This window comes from Equus caballus, chromosome 9, assembly GCF_041296265.1.
Source record: "Equus caballus isolate H_3958 breed thoroughbred chromosome 9, TB-T2T, whole genome shotgun sequence".
NCBI lineage: Eukaryota > Metazoa > Chordata > Mammalia > Perissodactyla > Equidae > Equus > Equus caballus.
Genome location: NC_091692.1, coordinates 56077858 through 56094395, shown reverse-complemented (window position 1 = coordinate 56094395; position 16538 = coordinate 56077858). Strand labels below are relative to the sequence as shown.

General features: G+C 37.2%; 1 protein-coding gene across 5 annotated transcripts in view; it reads left to right on the top strand.

Moving 5' to 3' along the window:
• The window catches only part of RAD54B (RAD54 homolog B), a 115872-nt gene that overhangs the window by 61461 nt on the left and 37873 nt on the right, over positions 1-16538 (top strand). For all 5 annotated transcript variants that reach the window (XM_023648697.2, XM_070222327.1, XM_014728198.3 and 2 more), the window contains 3 exons: positions 3159-3321; positions 6451-6676; positions 6956-7163. In XM_023648697.2, coding sequence (XP_023504465.2) covers positions 3159-3321; positions 6451-6676; positions 6956-7163 — 597 coding nt within the window. The remainder of the gene's footprint in view (positions 1-3158; positions 3322-6450; positions 6677-6955; positions 7164-16538) is intronic.

Genomic DNA, 16538 nt, shown 5'->3' with positions numbered 1-16538 from the left:
AGAGATTTTAGTTTTCCTTTTTCTCCCCAAAGCCCCTTGCTACATAGTTGTATATTCTTAGTTGTGGGTCCTTCTAGTTGTGGCATGTGGGTTGCCGCCTCAGCATGGCTTGATGAGCGGTGCCATGTCCGCACCCAGGATTTGAACCGGTAAAATCCTGGGTCACTGAAGCAGAGTGTGCGAACCTAACCACTCAATCATGGGGATGGCTCCAAAATCCGACATCTTTAGTAAGGAGAAAAATTAGTAAATTCATGAATCAGGATTATATTTATACTTCCATTTTTTTTTAACAGTTTAATTTTTCCTTTTTCTCCCCAAAGCCCCCCAGTACATAGCTGTATATATTTTAGTTGTGGGTCCCTCCAGTTGTGGTATGTGGGATGCCACCTCAGCATGGCCTGATGAGCGACACCATGTCCGCGCCCAGGATCCGAACTGGCAAAACCCCAGGCCGCTGAAGCACAGCGCCCGAACTTAACCACTTGGCTGCAGGGCCAGCCCCTATACTTCCATTTTGAAGACTATATGCCTTGATCACGTACATTAGTGTGTTACAGTATTGAATGGTGAGATGTGATGTAAAGAATTCAAATTTTACTCATGGGAATTCAGTTTAGTCAATTTTCACGTTAATGAATTTAATTTAAAAATCACATTAAAAAGTGAAACCTAGGGGCTGGCCCCGTGGCCGAGTGGTTAAGTTCGCGCGCTGCGCTGCAGGCGGCCCAGTGTTTCGTTGGTTCGAATCCTGGGCGCGGACATGGCACTGCTCATCAAGGCACGCTGAGGCAGCGTCCCACGTGCCACAACTAGAAGGACCCACAACGAAGAACATACAACTATGTATTGGGGGGCTTTGGGGAGAAAAAGAAAAAAATCAAAAATAAAAAAAAAAAAAGTGAAACCTAGTCTGTTTTTTTTATTTGGTTGTTCACTCAGCAAGTATTTCTTGAGTGCCTTTTTTGCATTGTGCCCAGCAGGAATATTGTCATCAGAGAGCTTCTCATGTGAGGAGACAGAGAAGTAAATGTGAATTATAGTGTTGTGGATGTGTAAGTTGGAGAATGGAATAGGCATCTTTCAAAATAGTAGTAAAATAAAAGTATATAAATAACATAATTATTTTCCCCTCTTGCAAGGAAACAGAATTTTTGGAATAAAGGGGCCTTTGAGGTCTTTAAATCAGTCTCTTCACTTTGCATTTGAGGAAACCAAGGCCCAGAAAGATGAACTGACTTATCTAAATTCAAGTAATTATTGATGTAATTGGAATAAAAACACTAAATTAAAAATTTCTAGCTTTATTTGAGCTTATCTGAGACTGACTTGAAATATAGAGAGTGGAAACATATGCTTCTGATTTTTCTCTTTAAACATTTTGTATGTCCCACCAGCTCTTTTAACAAGCTTCCTTCTCTCCTTTATTCTCCTTTGTTCTCTTTGCCTTCCTATTACATATCAGAGGGCTGTGGGGAACTGGAAAGAATACTGTGGTTATTCAAAGCCCTGAGTTAGAGTCCTGGTTTGCCCCGGGCTAACTGCTTCTTTGACCTTTTGGGGTAGTCCCTTACGTCCCTAATGTTCTGCCTCATGTGTAAAATGTGGGTTCTAATAACTGCTGTAGAGACTTTGAGTACCTAGTATATACTCTGTGCAATAAATGTTTGCTGACTGAGTGAATGAAAAATTTTACTGTGATGATTTCCATGTGTGTGTGTGTGTGTGTATGAATGAAAGCCATTTGTGTACATGGTAAATGGCTGATTATTCTTGTTTATTTATTTTGTCTTGCCAAGGGTAGAATTCATTGTAGACTTAAAACTAAAGCATGAGAGATTTTGTTAGCATTAAATGGTGTCTAATCATTGTGAAAGTAGAGGGGTGGCTTAAAGTTTGAACTGGTGTCCCGTTATCATGGTGGTTTAGGTTTTATCTTTCTTGAAGATGGGCGCTTTGTTAGATGACTTATGAACCTCTGGGCCTTCTTGCTTGAGAACTATATGGTCTTTACCTCTATCTTCTCTTTCTTCCCTTTTGTCATTTTTAAAAGATAGAAAAAACGGGGCCATTTCTTGGTCGGAAATCTACAAGGAATATACTCATTTCATTTTTTTTTTTTTTTTAAAGATTTTATTTTTTCTCTCCAAAGCCCCCTGGTACATAGTTGTATATTCTTTGCCGTGGGTCCTTCTAGCTGGGGCATGCGGGACGCTGCCTCAGCGTGACTCGATGAGCAGTGCCATGTCCGCGCCCAGGATTTGAACCAACGAAACACTGGGCCGCCTGCAGCGGAGCGCGCGAACCCAACCACTCGGCCACGGGGCCAGCCCCACTCATTTCATTTTTTAACCGTGATGTAGACATACAAATATATTCAAAAAATAATTTTGATGAGTTTATTGTCTGATTTCAGATAATTTTGATTTATCACTTGAGACCTGCTTTCTAGTTATATTTGATTTTGTATTTTTTGGTGATATTTTAATGAATCTTTTAAATTGTATTAGCATACTTCTAAAGAATTACATTATTATTCGATGGTTACTTCTTGCTGCTTTGCAAAGATACATGAATTTGACATTCATGAATGTGGTAAATTAACTTTAAGCAAATAATGATGGCGAAGTCAGTGGAAAATATATCATCCTTTGTCAGTTCTTCTGATTAATAGGAGTAATGGTCATTGTTATTATGTACAGGGCTAAAAATAAAGGGAACCTTTATGTTAAATTTAGGAAGCTTTTCCAGAATAAGAAGCTGTGAGCATTAGCAAGTGCATCTTGGCAAAATTCCAACCAGTGCTTTCAGTTGGAAATGGTTCTCTTTGCTCTCAATACTGAATTATTAAGTGTTATAGCTTATTGAATTCCTTATTAGACAATAGTGAATTTCAGTGGTTTTGAAGCACTTTTGGGCATATGAAGTTTGAAAGGCCCTTTGTAATTCTTTCATCAAGTTTTACATCAATAAGGCATGAGATTTTATTTTTTAATTTTGTACCCTTGCTTAGCATTAGTGTCACTGAATTTTGAATTTTTTTGCCACAAATGATGGCAAGTGGTTCTATCTTATAAATAGTTAAAGCAAGATAATGTAGTTGCTGATAAAGTGAAATTGTAATACGGTTGTCATTATACTTCTACCTTTGTCTTAAGATTCCCTTGTTATGCTGCGACCGGACAGCCGTCACCAGTGGATGTTCAATAAGAACTGCTTCCCTCTCGTGGACGTAGTGATAGATCCTCACCTTGTGTGTCATCTTCGACCACATCAGAAGGAAGGAATCAGATTCCTTTATGAGTGTGTGATGGGATTCAGGTAGGAAAATAAATCATTGCTTAGTCTAATCTGAGTTTTGATTTAACCTGTAATATAATGATTTTCCAGGAAGAGCCTGATATAATGAGTCTCAGTGTGTACATCATGAATTTTAGTTGCTAGGAATGGTGAATGGTACTTAATGTGTGGGTTTATTCCAAAAGTGGTTCTTGAGGAAACAGATAAATGCAGTCAACTTTAGTGTGGTACGATAAGAGCACACTGCGGATATGATAAAGGGTTACGGGGGCAAAATGGCCTTTAATTCTGCTTATGAGGATTTTGGAAGAAGGTTTTCTTATCTCACTTCTACTTAAAAAAAAGTCCCCTTTCCCTTTTTTTAAAATTGAGTTTTCTTAAAGAATTGTCATCTCCTCTCAAAAAATTAGAAGACACACACACACACACACACACCCCAGGCAAAGGAGATAAAAAAGAGTCAAACGCCCTTGCTAACATCTTGGTCTATTTATTTCAGTTTCTTTTTTGCTTTGTTTTTAATGCATAGGCCCCTGCTTTTTAAATTGGTCATTTGCTAGGGAATAGGGAATGTAAATTCCCCCACACTTGAAGAACTCCTTGAGTGATGACCGGTTAAGGGAATACCATCTCCTAGAAACTTTCTAGACTCATCTCTCTCAAATCTGCTCTTTTTAGGCATCTTATCTCAGTTGGTCTAGGAATCATTTTTGATTTCTTCTCTCTCACCTACTCAATCTAATCAAATCTGAACTTTTAGTTATTTTGACCTCCTAAATATCATTTGATTCCTAATCTTTTCTGACACCTCACTGCAGCAGCTCTAGCAACTGATGTCATAAAATTATATTTTGTCTGGACTATTGCAATGGCTCCTAACTTGTGTATCTGCTTCTGATGCTCCTCAAATCCATTCTACTTATCAATAGCCAGCAGCTTGATTTTTATGAAAAACCATTTTGAACATGGCATTCCCTTGCTTAAAATCATTCAAACTCTCAGAACATGGAGCAGTGTTTCCTAATCTGTGATGTGCAGTCCACTGGTGGTGTGTGGGATCCTTTTAGGTGTACCTGGACAAGCCTTGTTTTTCACTTGTAATAGTAGCATATGTAGTTAATGAATAATTAGAAAAAAAATAGCACCTTAAACTTCTAGTTTCACAGATAAATTATGCTTAGACAGAGTTTTCTTTTCAAATGCATCTAAGTAAAATACATGACTATATCAAAGAGCTTAAAAAACTACAAAGTGGCATCAAAATGCTACTTAATAATATTCCTTATAATATTTAATTTTAAATTACATTAACCAAGTAAGTTTGTAGAATAAGATTTTTACTAAATTACGTGTATTAGATCAAGTATTTGGTGTTTAATTTTTCTTACAGTGCAGGGAGCTCTTTTGGTTAAAGACTTCATTTATTGCCAGAGAATCATAAATACAGCTTAATAGATCTTTCTGGTTAACATTACAATAGAGTCATGCGTCGCTTAATGACGGGGATACGTTCTGAGAAATTTGTTGTTAGGCAGTTGTTTCGCTGTGCTAACGTCCTAGGGTGCACTTACACAAACCTAAGTGGGATAACCTACTACACGCCTGGGCTAGATGGCAGAGCCCATTGCTCCTAGGCTAGAAACCTGCACAGCATGTTACTGTACTGAATACTGTAGGCAGGTTAACACAGTGGTAAGCATTTGTGAATCTAAAGGTAGAAAAGGTACAGTAAAAATATGGTATAAAACATAAAGAATGGTACATCTGTAGAGGGCATTTACCATGAATGGAGCTTGCAGATCTGGAAGTTGTTCTGGGTGAGTCAGTGAGTGGTGAGTGAATGTGAAGGCCCAGGGCCTCACTGTACACTGCTGTAGACTTTATAAACACTGTACGCTTAGGCTACACTAAATTTGTGAAAAAATATTATCTTTCTTCAATAATAAATTAATCTTAGCTTACTGTAACTTTTTTACTTTATAAACTTTTAAATTTTTTAAACTTTTGACTCTTTTGTAATAACGCAATGTAAAACACAAACAGCTATACAAAAATATTTTTTCTTTATATCCTTATTCTATAAACTTCCTTGTATATATTTTTATTGAGTTCATAATAGTTTACATCATTGTGAAATTTCAGTTGTACATTATTTCTTGTCTGTCACCACATAAGTGCTCCCCTTCACTGCTTGTACCACCCTCCAGCCCCCTTCCCATGGTAACCACTAAACTGTTTTCTTTGTCCATGTGTTTGTTTATATTCCATATATGAGTGAAATCATATGGTGTTTGTCTTTCTGTCTGGCATATTTCGCTTAGCATAATACCCTCCAGGTCCATCCATGTTGTTACAAATGGGATGATTTTGTCTTTTTTTATGGCTGAGTAATATTCCATTGTGTATATATATACACCACATCTTCTTTATCCAATCATCGGTCGATAGGCACTTGGATTGCTTCCATGTCTTGGCTATTGTGAATAGTGCTGCCATGAACATAGGGGTGCATATGTTAAACTTTCTTATATTTTTAACTCAATACTTTTATACAACTGGCAGTGCAGTAGGTTTGTTTACACCTGCATCAGCACAAACATGTGAATAATATGTTGTGCTAGGACATCATGATGGCTTCGATAGGAGTTTTTTAGCTTCATTATAATCTTATGGAACCACCATCATATATGTGGTCTGTCGTTGACCAAAATGTCATTTTATGGTGCATGACTGTATATTTTAAACTGTTTTGATATCTAGTACTGAAACTGATAAAAATTGCTCAACTGTTAGTGCTGGGAGGCACAGTTTTAGTTAAATTATTCAAACATAGGTATAAAATTGGGATTCATTTCTAGTCTCTCTAAATATATACATATGATAGTAACAGATGATTGAGATTCAACTCTCTAATTCAGATTTAGTAATTTAGTTGACAATAAATATATAATGAATATCATTATCACAGATGCAAAAAAGAGATATGTTGTAATTCGGAGGAATGAAAAGCTAGAAAAAATATTTAGTGGGGAATAGAATTTGTCCTAATTACAAAATATCAGCTTCTGGTTCTTGACTAATAAGTGATGATATTAGGGGCATAAAACATTTTCCTGTTGTGATTAAAGGAAGTATAATTATTTCTAACAGAGTGAATGACAGATATGGAGCTATTCTTGCTGATGAAATGGGTTTAGGGAAAACAATACAATGTATTTCGCTCATCTGGACTCTCCAGTGTCAGGGACCCTATGGAGGCAAGCCAGTAATAAAGAAGACACTAATTGTCACTCCTGGAAGCTTGGTGAATAATTGGAGGAAAGAATTTCAAAAATGGCTAGGAAGTGAAAGGATCAAGATATTTGCTGTTGGTCAGGTAAGAGACTTTGTCATTTTCTAAATGAGCCTTGGTCATATTCTAAATCCCTAGCTTTTCAAATCAATACTGCTCTTTTTACTCTCTATATAGCAGGTTTTTATGTGTATATAAGTCTCCAACTCCTTTGCAGAAAAATGGAATCTTGGCTTACAATTTGGTTGTGAGTTAACATATTCTAATACTTGATTAATGGTTGTCAGAAATATGCTGCTTAAATTTGATTTCACACAGTTTCTGCACATGATTTGTTAAATATTATCTCTCTCTTTTTTTTAGGACCACAAAATAGAAGAATTCACCAAATCTCCATTTTATTCTGTTCTTATCATCAGTTACGAAATGTTACTTCGTTCCCTGGATCAAGTTAAGAATATAAAGTTTGATCTTCTAATCTGTGATGAAGGGCATCGTTTGAAGAACAGTGCCGTTAAGACAACTGCAGCCCTCATTAGCCTCTCTTGTGAGAAAAGAATAATTCTAACTGGTCAGTATTTACTTTTGAGAAGATATGATGGAATTTCTGCCTAGTAAACATAAGACTTGTAATATGATGCTTGGCATCCAAAGCATTGGTGGTGTTGGATGGAATTCATACTAATAAACCTCTATTAATAATTGAGTCTTGGTAGGATTCTGAATTATCAAGTCCCTATGTAATGTTCTGCAATCCAGATTTTGGATTTTTTGAGGAGTAATCACAACGGTGTCACGGTAAAGAATGTGGGAGATGGGGCTGAACTGCCCATGCTTGGTTCCCAAGTCTGACATTTATAGCTGTGCAACTTTGGGGAACTTAGTTAACTTCTCTGTACCTCAATTTCCTTATCTGTGAAATAGGGATAATAATACCATCTACTTTATAAAGTTGTTGTGAGGGTCAAATGAGTTAATCCATGTAAAGTTCTTGGAAGACTACCTGACACATGGTAGGTGTTTAATATAAATATCTGTTATTTTTCTCTGTGTGCTGCATGCACATAGTTTGTTGCTGGCCAAAGCTTCTGGGCCAGACTATCTGGAAAGGTGGGATGGACCATGTGTAAATATAAGAATCCTTTTCTACCTACTTCTTTTTAGCTTAAGACCTAGACTAGAGTCATGCCTGAGTAGCTCAGTGTAGCTTTTTTCCCACACCTCACTTTGCTCTTGTGTGGCCCTTCCAATTTGCCATTCTGGCAGCAGCAGAAAGAAGAGAGTTGTATTCATCACTAGTATTTGTGACCCCCTCCATTTTCTACTTAAGGCTTCATTTCCCCACTGTCTTTAATCCTTTTGGAAGGAAAGGGCAGGGCATGATTTATTTTTATTATATGATGATCTTTTGTGTCATTTTGTCCTTCATTGTCCTTTATGCATGTCAGAGCTCTTCTCTGAAGTTAAACTGAGGAGAGAGCAGAGGTGTGACCCGCAGCTTGCTCCTCCATTCCACATCTTTAGGGTAGAAAAGTGCCTTAGAGTGACAGAGAAAACTCCCCCTCTTCTGTTCTCGTTGAGTTGGGGTGGGGAGGGTACCTATCTTGAAGTAATTCGTGGTCATTTGATTTCCAGTTTGTGTGGGATTGTATTAACCATTACTAAATGTAATTTTTAAAACTATATGTGCTTTTTAAATATGATTTTGAGAAGTTTTAAATGACCTTTACATTCTTCACATTTAGTCACTTAAAGATAATAAAGATAAAAAGAGCAGGGGTCAATCTCATAGTTATTTATATCCCCAAGATTTAGTTGACGCCCAACAAATGTTTGTCAGTAACACTAGTGATATAGAAACCAGAGAATAGAAACAATGGCTTTGAATATTTATAAAAGGTTACTTTTAAAGAAAAAAATGAGTTGGGAAATGGAAAATTTAATCTAGGTGATTTTTATGTCTTCGGCTGTTTGAGAAACTAAGTGGATTCCTTGATTCCCAAAGCTGTGGTTCAAACTTCCTTACTAGCCATTGATTTTGAGGTCTTGGGGCCAGAAAAGCAATGGAAAAAAAAGATTTAGCTGAATTTATTTTCACCGTGTTGGAAGAGAAAAGCAGAGGCTGTTTCTTTTTATTGCTCAGTGTGGGGTCAATACTGCTTATCGAAAGAGTGGTAACAGCTGTGGCGTTAAAAAGGTTGCTATTCGACCTGTTGATGTAATGGTCAAGTTTGCATGTTCCGCTTAGGTGGCCCGGGGTTTACGGGTTTGCATCCCGGGTGTGGACGTACACACCACTCGTCAGGCCACTCTGTGGCAGTGTCCCACATACAAAGTAGAGGAAGATTGGCACAGATGTTAGCTCAGGGCCAATCTTCCTCAAATCCTCCCCCAACAAAAGAAAACATCAACAACAAAAGATTGGCATTAGAAAGGGAAGAAAAAGAAATGAAGACTGAGAAATGTTACTGAAAAGTACTGAAGGTAGAATGAAAATAGAGCATATGCTCTCTTATTCAAAAATCAGATAATTTTCTGTAGCAAAAATGGATAATTTTACTAATATTCTCAATTATAAACAAATACTAATTCAACTAGCATTCTAAATTTAATATTTGTAGTAGAAAATGATTCTGGGACTTTATTCAAAAGAAATGTTCTGATGGTGACTATTGAGATAGTTTCATTAGAATTGGCATTGCCCCCTTCTGTCTTACTTTGCCTTCTTTAGCTTGTTTCTGCTTTCCTGTCCTTGTCACAGCTGCCCTCTGAGCATGAATTTAGGTACGAACTAACACTAGCTAACCTCTTAGAATTAGAAATACTTGTAGTTGGTTTTTATCTCCTTAGAATTGCCTGAATGAATTCTTCTTATTATAATGAAAGGATATTTTACTCCCACAGTGATTTGTTTCGATGTTTCTACATGAGTATGTACAGTGCTATGTACCTAATAGGTGCTCAGAAACTACCTGAGAATCAAATGAAAGTAGTTGTGATTTGGTTTCTTGGTATTATCTAGCCCAGTGCTGTGGAGAATATTTAATTACTATTTACTGGAAAATGGTTAGGATTCAGTCTGACTAGTAGAGTTGTATTAGGCTTCTAGAGCTGCCATAACAAAATGCTGCAGACTGGGTGATAAATTTCTTAAACAACAGAAATTTATTTTCTTACAGTTCTGGAGGCTGGAAATCCAATATCAAGGTGTCACCAGATTTGATTTTTCCTGACCCCCCACTCCTTGGCTTGTAGGTGGCCTTCCTCGGGCTGTGCCCTCTCATGGCCTGTCCTCTGTACGTGTGCATCCCTGGTATCTTTCTCTTTCTCGAAAGGACACCAGTCATATTGGATTTGGGTCCCACCCTTGTGACCTCCTTTAATGTTAATTACCTCCTTAAAGCTCTCCCTCCAAATACAGTCACACTGAGAGTTAGGGCTTCAACATAGGAATTTTTTTAAAAATTGAGGTTATGATAGTTTACAACCTTGTGAAATTTCAGTTGTACATTATTATTTGTCAGTCATATTATAGGTGCACCACTTCACCCTTTGTGCCCACCCCCCACACCCCTTTCTCCTAGTAACCACTAATCTCTTCTCTTTGTCTACATGTTTGTTTATCTTCCAAATGTGAGTGGAGTCATACAGAGATTGTCTTTCTCTATCTGGCTTATTTCGCTTAACATAACCCTCAGGGTCCGTCCATGTTGTGAATGGGACAATTTTATCCTTTTTTATGGCTGAGTAATATTCCATTGTCTATATATACCATATCTTCTTTATCCAGTCATCAGTTGATGGGCACTTAGGTTGCTTCCATGTCTTGGCTATTGTGAATAATGCTGCAATGAACATAGAGGTGCATGGGTCTCTTTGAATTGCTGATTTCAGGTTCTTTGGAAAGATACCCAGTAGTGGGATGGCTGGGTCATATGGTATTTCTATTTTTAATTTTTTGAGAAATCTCCATAGTGTTTTCCATAGTGGCTGCACTAGTTTGCATTCCCACCAGCAGTGTATGAGGGTTCCTTTTTCTCCACAACCTCTCCAACATTTGTTACTTTTTGTCTGGGTTATTTTAACTATTCTAACAGGTGTAAGATGATATCTTAGTGTAGTTTTGATTTGCATTTCCCTGATGATCAGTGATGATGAGCATCTTTTTGCGTGCCTATTGGCCATCCATATATCTTCTTTGGAGAAATGTCTGTTTGTATCCCCTGCCCATTGTTTGATCGGGTTTATTTTTTGTTGTTAAGTTGTGTGAGTTCTTTATATATTATGGAAATTAACCCTTTGTTGGATATATGATTTGCAAATATTTTTTCCCAATTGGTGAGTTGTGTTTTTGTTTCAATCCTGTTTTCCCTTGCCTTGTAGAAGCTCTTTAGTCTGATGACGTCCCATTTGTTTATTCTTTCTATTGTTTCCCTTTTCTGAGAAGACATGGTGTCCGAAAAGATCCTTTTAAGACCGATGTCAAAGAGTGTACTGCCTATATTTTCTTCTAGAAGTCTTATGGTTTTAAGTGTTACCTTTAAGTCTTTGATCCATTTTGAGTTTATTTTTGTGAAAGGTGTAAAAGAATGATCTATTTTCATTCTTTTACATGTGGCTGTCTAGTTTTCCCAAGACCATTTGTTGAAGAGACTTTCTTTTCTCTATTGTATGTTCTCAGCTCCCTTGTCAAAGATTAGCTGTCCATAGATGTGAGGTTTTATTTCTGGGCTTTCAATTCTATTCCATTGATCTGTGTGCCTGTTTTTGTACCAGTACCATGCTCTTTTGATTACTATAACTTTGTAGTATATTTGAAGTCAGGGATTGTGATGCCTCCAGCTTTGTTCTGTTTTCTCAGGATTGCTTTAGCAATTCGGGGTCTTTGGTTGCCCCATATGAATTTTAGGATTCTTTGTTCTATTTCTGTGAAGAATGTCATTGGGATTCTGATTGAAATTGCAGTGAATCTGTAGATTGCTTTAGGTAATATGGACATTTTAACTATGTTTATTCTTCTAATCCATGTGCATGGAATGTCTTTCCATCTCTTTATGTCATCATCAATTTCTTTCAGGAAAGTCTTATAGTTTTCATTGTATACATCTTTCACTTCCTTGGTTAAATTTATTCCAAGATATTTTATTCTTTTTAATGCGATTGTGAATGGGATTCTGTTCTTGAGTTCTCTTTCTGTTAGATTTTTATTAGAGTATAGAAATGCTACTGACTGGGGCCGGCCATGTGGCTGAGTGGTTAAGTTCGTGTGGTCTGCTTCAGCAGCCCAGGGTTTCGCAGGTTCAGATCCTGGGTGTGGACATGGCATCATTCATCAGGCCATGCTGAGGCGGCATCCCACATGCCACAACTAGAAGGCTCCACAACTGAAAATATACAACTATGTACTGGGGGGCTTTGGGGAGAAAAACGAAAAAGAAAATCTTTAAAAAAAAAAAAAAAGAAATGCTACTGATTTATGTAAGTTGATTTTGTACCCTGCAACTTTGCTGTAATTGTTGATTACTTCTAGTAGCTTTCTGATAGATTTCTTAGGGTTTTCTATATATATAAGATCATGTCATTTGCAAACAGTGAGAGTTTCACTTCTTCATTGCCTCTTTGGACTCCTTTTATTTCTTTTTCTTGCCTAATTGCTCTGGCCCAAACCTCCAGTACTATGTTGAATAAGAGTGGTGAGAGTGGGCACGCTTGCCTTATTCCTGTTCTCAGAGGGATGGCTTTCAGTTTTTCCCCAGTGAGTATGATGTTGGCTGTGGGTTTGTCATATATGGCCTTTATTATGTTGAGGTGCTTTCCTTCTATGCCCATTGTGTTGAGAGTTTTTATCATAAATGAATGTTGGATATTGTTGAATGCTTTCTCAGCATATATTGAGATGATCATGTGGTTTTTGTTCCTCATTTTGTTAATGTGGTGTATCACGTTGATTGACTTACGGATGTTGAACCATCCCTATGTCCCTGGTATAAATCCCACTTGATCATGGTGTATGATCATTTTAATGTATTGCTGTATTCAGTTTGCCAAAATTTTGTTCAGGATTTTGCATCTATGTTCATCAGCGATATTGGCCTTTAGTTTTCCTTCTTTGTGTTGTCCTTGTCTGGTTTTGGGATCAGGGTGATGTTGGCCTCATAGAATGTGTTAGGAAGTGCTCCATCTTCCTCAATTTTCTGGAATAGTTTGAGAAGGATAGGTACTACGTCTTCTTTGAATGTTTGGTAGAATTCTCCAGAGAAGCCATCTGCTCCTGAACTTTTATTTTTGGGGAAGTTTTTAATAACTGTTTCAATCTCTTTACTTGTGATTGGTCTATTCAGATTCTCTATTTCTTCTTCATTCAATTTTGGGAGGTTGTAAGAGTCTAAGAATTTATCCATTTCTTCTAGGTTGTCCAATTTGTTGGCAGATAGTTTTTCATAGTATTCTTTTGTAATCTTTTGTATTTCTATGGTATCTGTTGTGATTTCTCCTCTTTCATTTCTAATTTTATTTATTTGAGTCTTCTCTCTTTTTTTCTTAGTGAGCCTGTCTAAGGGTTTGTCAATTTTGTTTATTTTCTCAAAGAACCAACTCTTTGTTTCATTGATCCTTTCTACTGTCTTTTTTGTTTCAATTTCATTTATTTCTGCTCTTTTATTATTTCCCTTCCCTCCTTCTACTGACTTTGGGCTTTGTTTGTTCTTCTTTTTCTAATTCTGTTAGGTGTAGTTTGAGATTGCTGATTTGAGATTTTTCTTGTTTATTGAGGTGAGCCTGTATTGTGGTGAATTTCCCTCTTAGGACTGCTTTTGCTGCATGCCAAATGAGTTGGTATGGCATGTTTTCATTTTCATTTGTCTCCAGATGATATTTGATTTCTCCTTTAATTTCTTCAATGATCCATTGGTCATCCAGTAGCATGTTGTTTGATCTCCAAATCTTTGCCCCTTCCCAGCTTTATTCTTGTAATTGATTTCTAGTTTCATAGCATTATGGTTGGAAAAGATGCTTGATATTATTTCAATCCTCTTGAATTTGTTGAGGCTTGCTTTGTTTCCCAACATATGGTCTATCCTTGAGAATGTTCATGCACACTTGAGAACAGTGTGTAACCTGCTGTTTTTGGATGGAGTGTTCTATATGTATCTATTAAGTCCATCTGGTCTAGTTTTTCATTTAATTCTACAATTTCTTTGTTGACTTTCTGTCTGGATGATCTATCCATTGATGTAAGTGGGGTGTTGAGGTCCCCTACTGTTATCCTGCTGCTGTTGATATCTCCTTTTAGTTTTGTTAGTTAGTTGTTTTACCTACTTTGGTGCTCCTGTGTTGGGTGCATATATATTTATAAGTATTATGTCTTCTTGGTAGAGTGTCCCTTTTATCATTATAAACTGCTCCTCTTTGTCTCTCTTTATCTGTTTTGCCTTGAAGTCTACTTTGTCTGATATAAGTATGGCAACACCTGCTTTCTTATGTTAACTATTAGCTTGGAGTATCATCTTCCATCCCTTTACTCTGAGTCTGTGTTTGTCTTTGGTGCTGAGCTGTGTTTCCTGGAGGCAGAATATTGTTGGGTCTTGTTCTTTAATCCATCCTGCCACTGTGTCTTTTGATTGGAGAATTCTGTCCATTTACATTTAGAGTGATTATTGAAATATGGGGGTCTAATGCTGCCATTTTATTGCCGTTTTCTGGTTCTCCTGCATTTCCCTTGTTTCTCATCTTATGAGTTTCGGACTACCAATTCAGTTAGGTGGTTTTCTATGTTGGTTTCCTTCTTATTTGTAATTTGTGTCTCTGTTCTAATTGTTTGTTTAGTGGTTAAACCACAACATAGGAATTTTGGGGAGACACAATTCAGTACATAACAAGAGGCAAATGATTCATGTAAGATGTTAGATGTCCTTTCATTATAAAAAAGAGATCTCTGAGATTTGAAACAAGATTCTTATTAAAGATTGAAGGTTAAAAATACACCTTACACACACACACACACACACGCATTGCTATATTATAGCATGCCTAGAAACCAAAGAACAGAAATCGTCCTCCAATCTCACTTTTTTTGTGTGTGTTTGAGTAAGATTGGCCCTGAGTTAACATATGTTGTCAATCTTCTTCTTTTTGCTTGGGGAATATTGTCGCTGAGCTAATATCAGTGCCAATCTTCCTCCACTTTATGTGAGATGCCGCCATAGCGTTGCTTGACAAGCGGTGCTAGGTCTGCACCCGGGATCCAAACTCGTGAACCCTGGGCCACTGAAGCAGAGTATGTGAACCCAGCCACTATGCCACTGGGCCAGCCCTAATCTCACTTTCTTAATTGTTAGCATTTCGACATGTTTTATTATTCATACACACACAGAACATACTTGCATATTTCTTTATTCTTTATATATACATACAAAATACATCTTTATTCATATACACATGTATGCACATCAAAATACACATTAAGTGTATATTAAATAAACATTTCCCTATGATACTGTATAACCTTGAAAACTAATGTGATGACGAATATCTACAAGCATAATCTTTTTCTAAATAGGTTCCTGGAAGTGGAATTATAGCATCTAAAGGAAAAATATATGTATGAATATGTATAAAGAGCTCTTAGAACTTTTCATGGAGGTAATAGAGGAGCACATAGGTGTAGGTTATTGGTGGAATTCCAGTACTTGGGTTGTGTGGTAGATTTATAAAAGAGTAAACAATAAAGCAAAGAAAAAGCTTTTTTTCCTGGGATCAAGGTAGAGAAAGAGAAAGAGTTCTTTCAATTTCCCTAGAAATTTCTCCTCCATAGCCCTGAAAATAGTTTTAATAAACACACCAACTTGGCTTGAAAATCTTTAGTGTTTCCTTTTTTCTTGTCACAGGACATTGCTGCCCAACTTTTATTAACATTAAATTATTTAGCTTTTTTTACAGGTTCTACCTAGTCTAGAATTAGAAAAGAGTGCTAGAAGCAGTGAACTGGGCACTAAACTAGCTCCAGACAACATTTATGACAGCTTCTCATAATGATACTGTGCTGGTGTATTGGCTCTCTCTTCCAGCCACATGCCCCTTCTTGTCTTTTTCTTTTCCTTCTTTACTCTTTTTCCTTCTTATTTTCTGCCCTAAATCCCTTTTCTTATCTCCTTCTTGTGTTCTGTCTATCTTCTTTTTCCAGTTTTGTTTTTGCTTCTTTCCTTTGTGTATCAGTTCAGGTGATTTCAGGTTCAAGTAAGAGATATCTGAATCGAATGTGCTTATTCTGCCACATTGTCTAGAGCTAGGGCAGGCTCCATGGGTGGTGATACAGCAGCTCAACAATGTCATCATGGTTTCTGGTTCTGTTTGTCCTCTGCTGTGCCATGTTTGGTGTTGACTTCATTCTCAGGCTGGTAGCAGGTGACCACAGCAGTTCCAGACATCACATCTAGATGTGGTGATATTCACAGGAGAATGGACTAGCTCTTTCTGTTTCTCCACCTTTAAGAGTGAGGAAACTTTCCCAGAAACCCCTCCCTGACTTCCTCTTATGTCTCACTGCACAGAATGGGTCACATGCTGTTGGTGGGAACTCTTGGTGCCCTTCCTAGCTCCCTTTTCCTGGGCTGTTGCACCTATCCCTTAGCTGCTGGGACTATTGAGTAAACAACTCATAACTCTTGCCTTTTCTGGAGGATTATCCTTGGTTGAGTGAGAGCTTCTTCTCTCCCCTGCAGCTTGGTCAATGATTGACTCATATATAAGGCTAAGTAAAAAAAATGCCAACCCCCTTGCCTCAGGGTAATTTTAGGACCAACTTTATGGTGCTATTTACGCTCTAAGGCTCCTTGTAATTTAGCTCAAGCTAAATTATAGCTGAGGCCATCTTTGTTAGTTTCTTCCTTTGCATTTTCTGATTCCATTATCTCCTTTCTCCTGAGAGTACTCCCTCTATAAATCATGG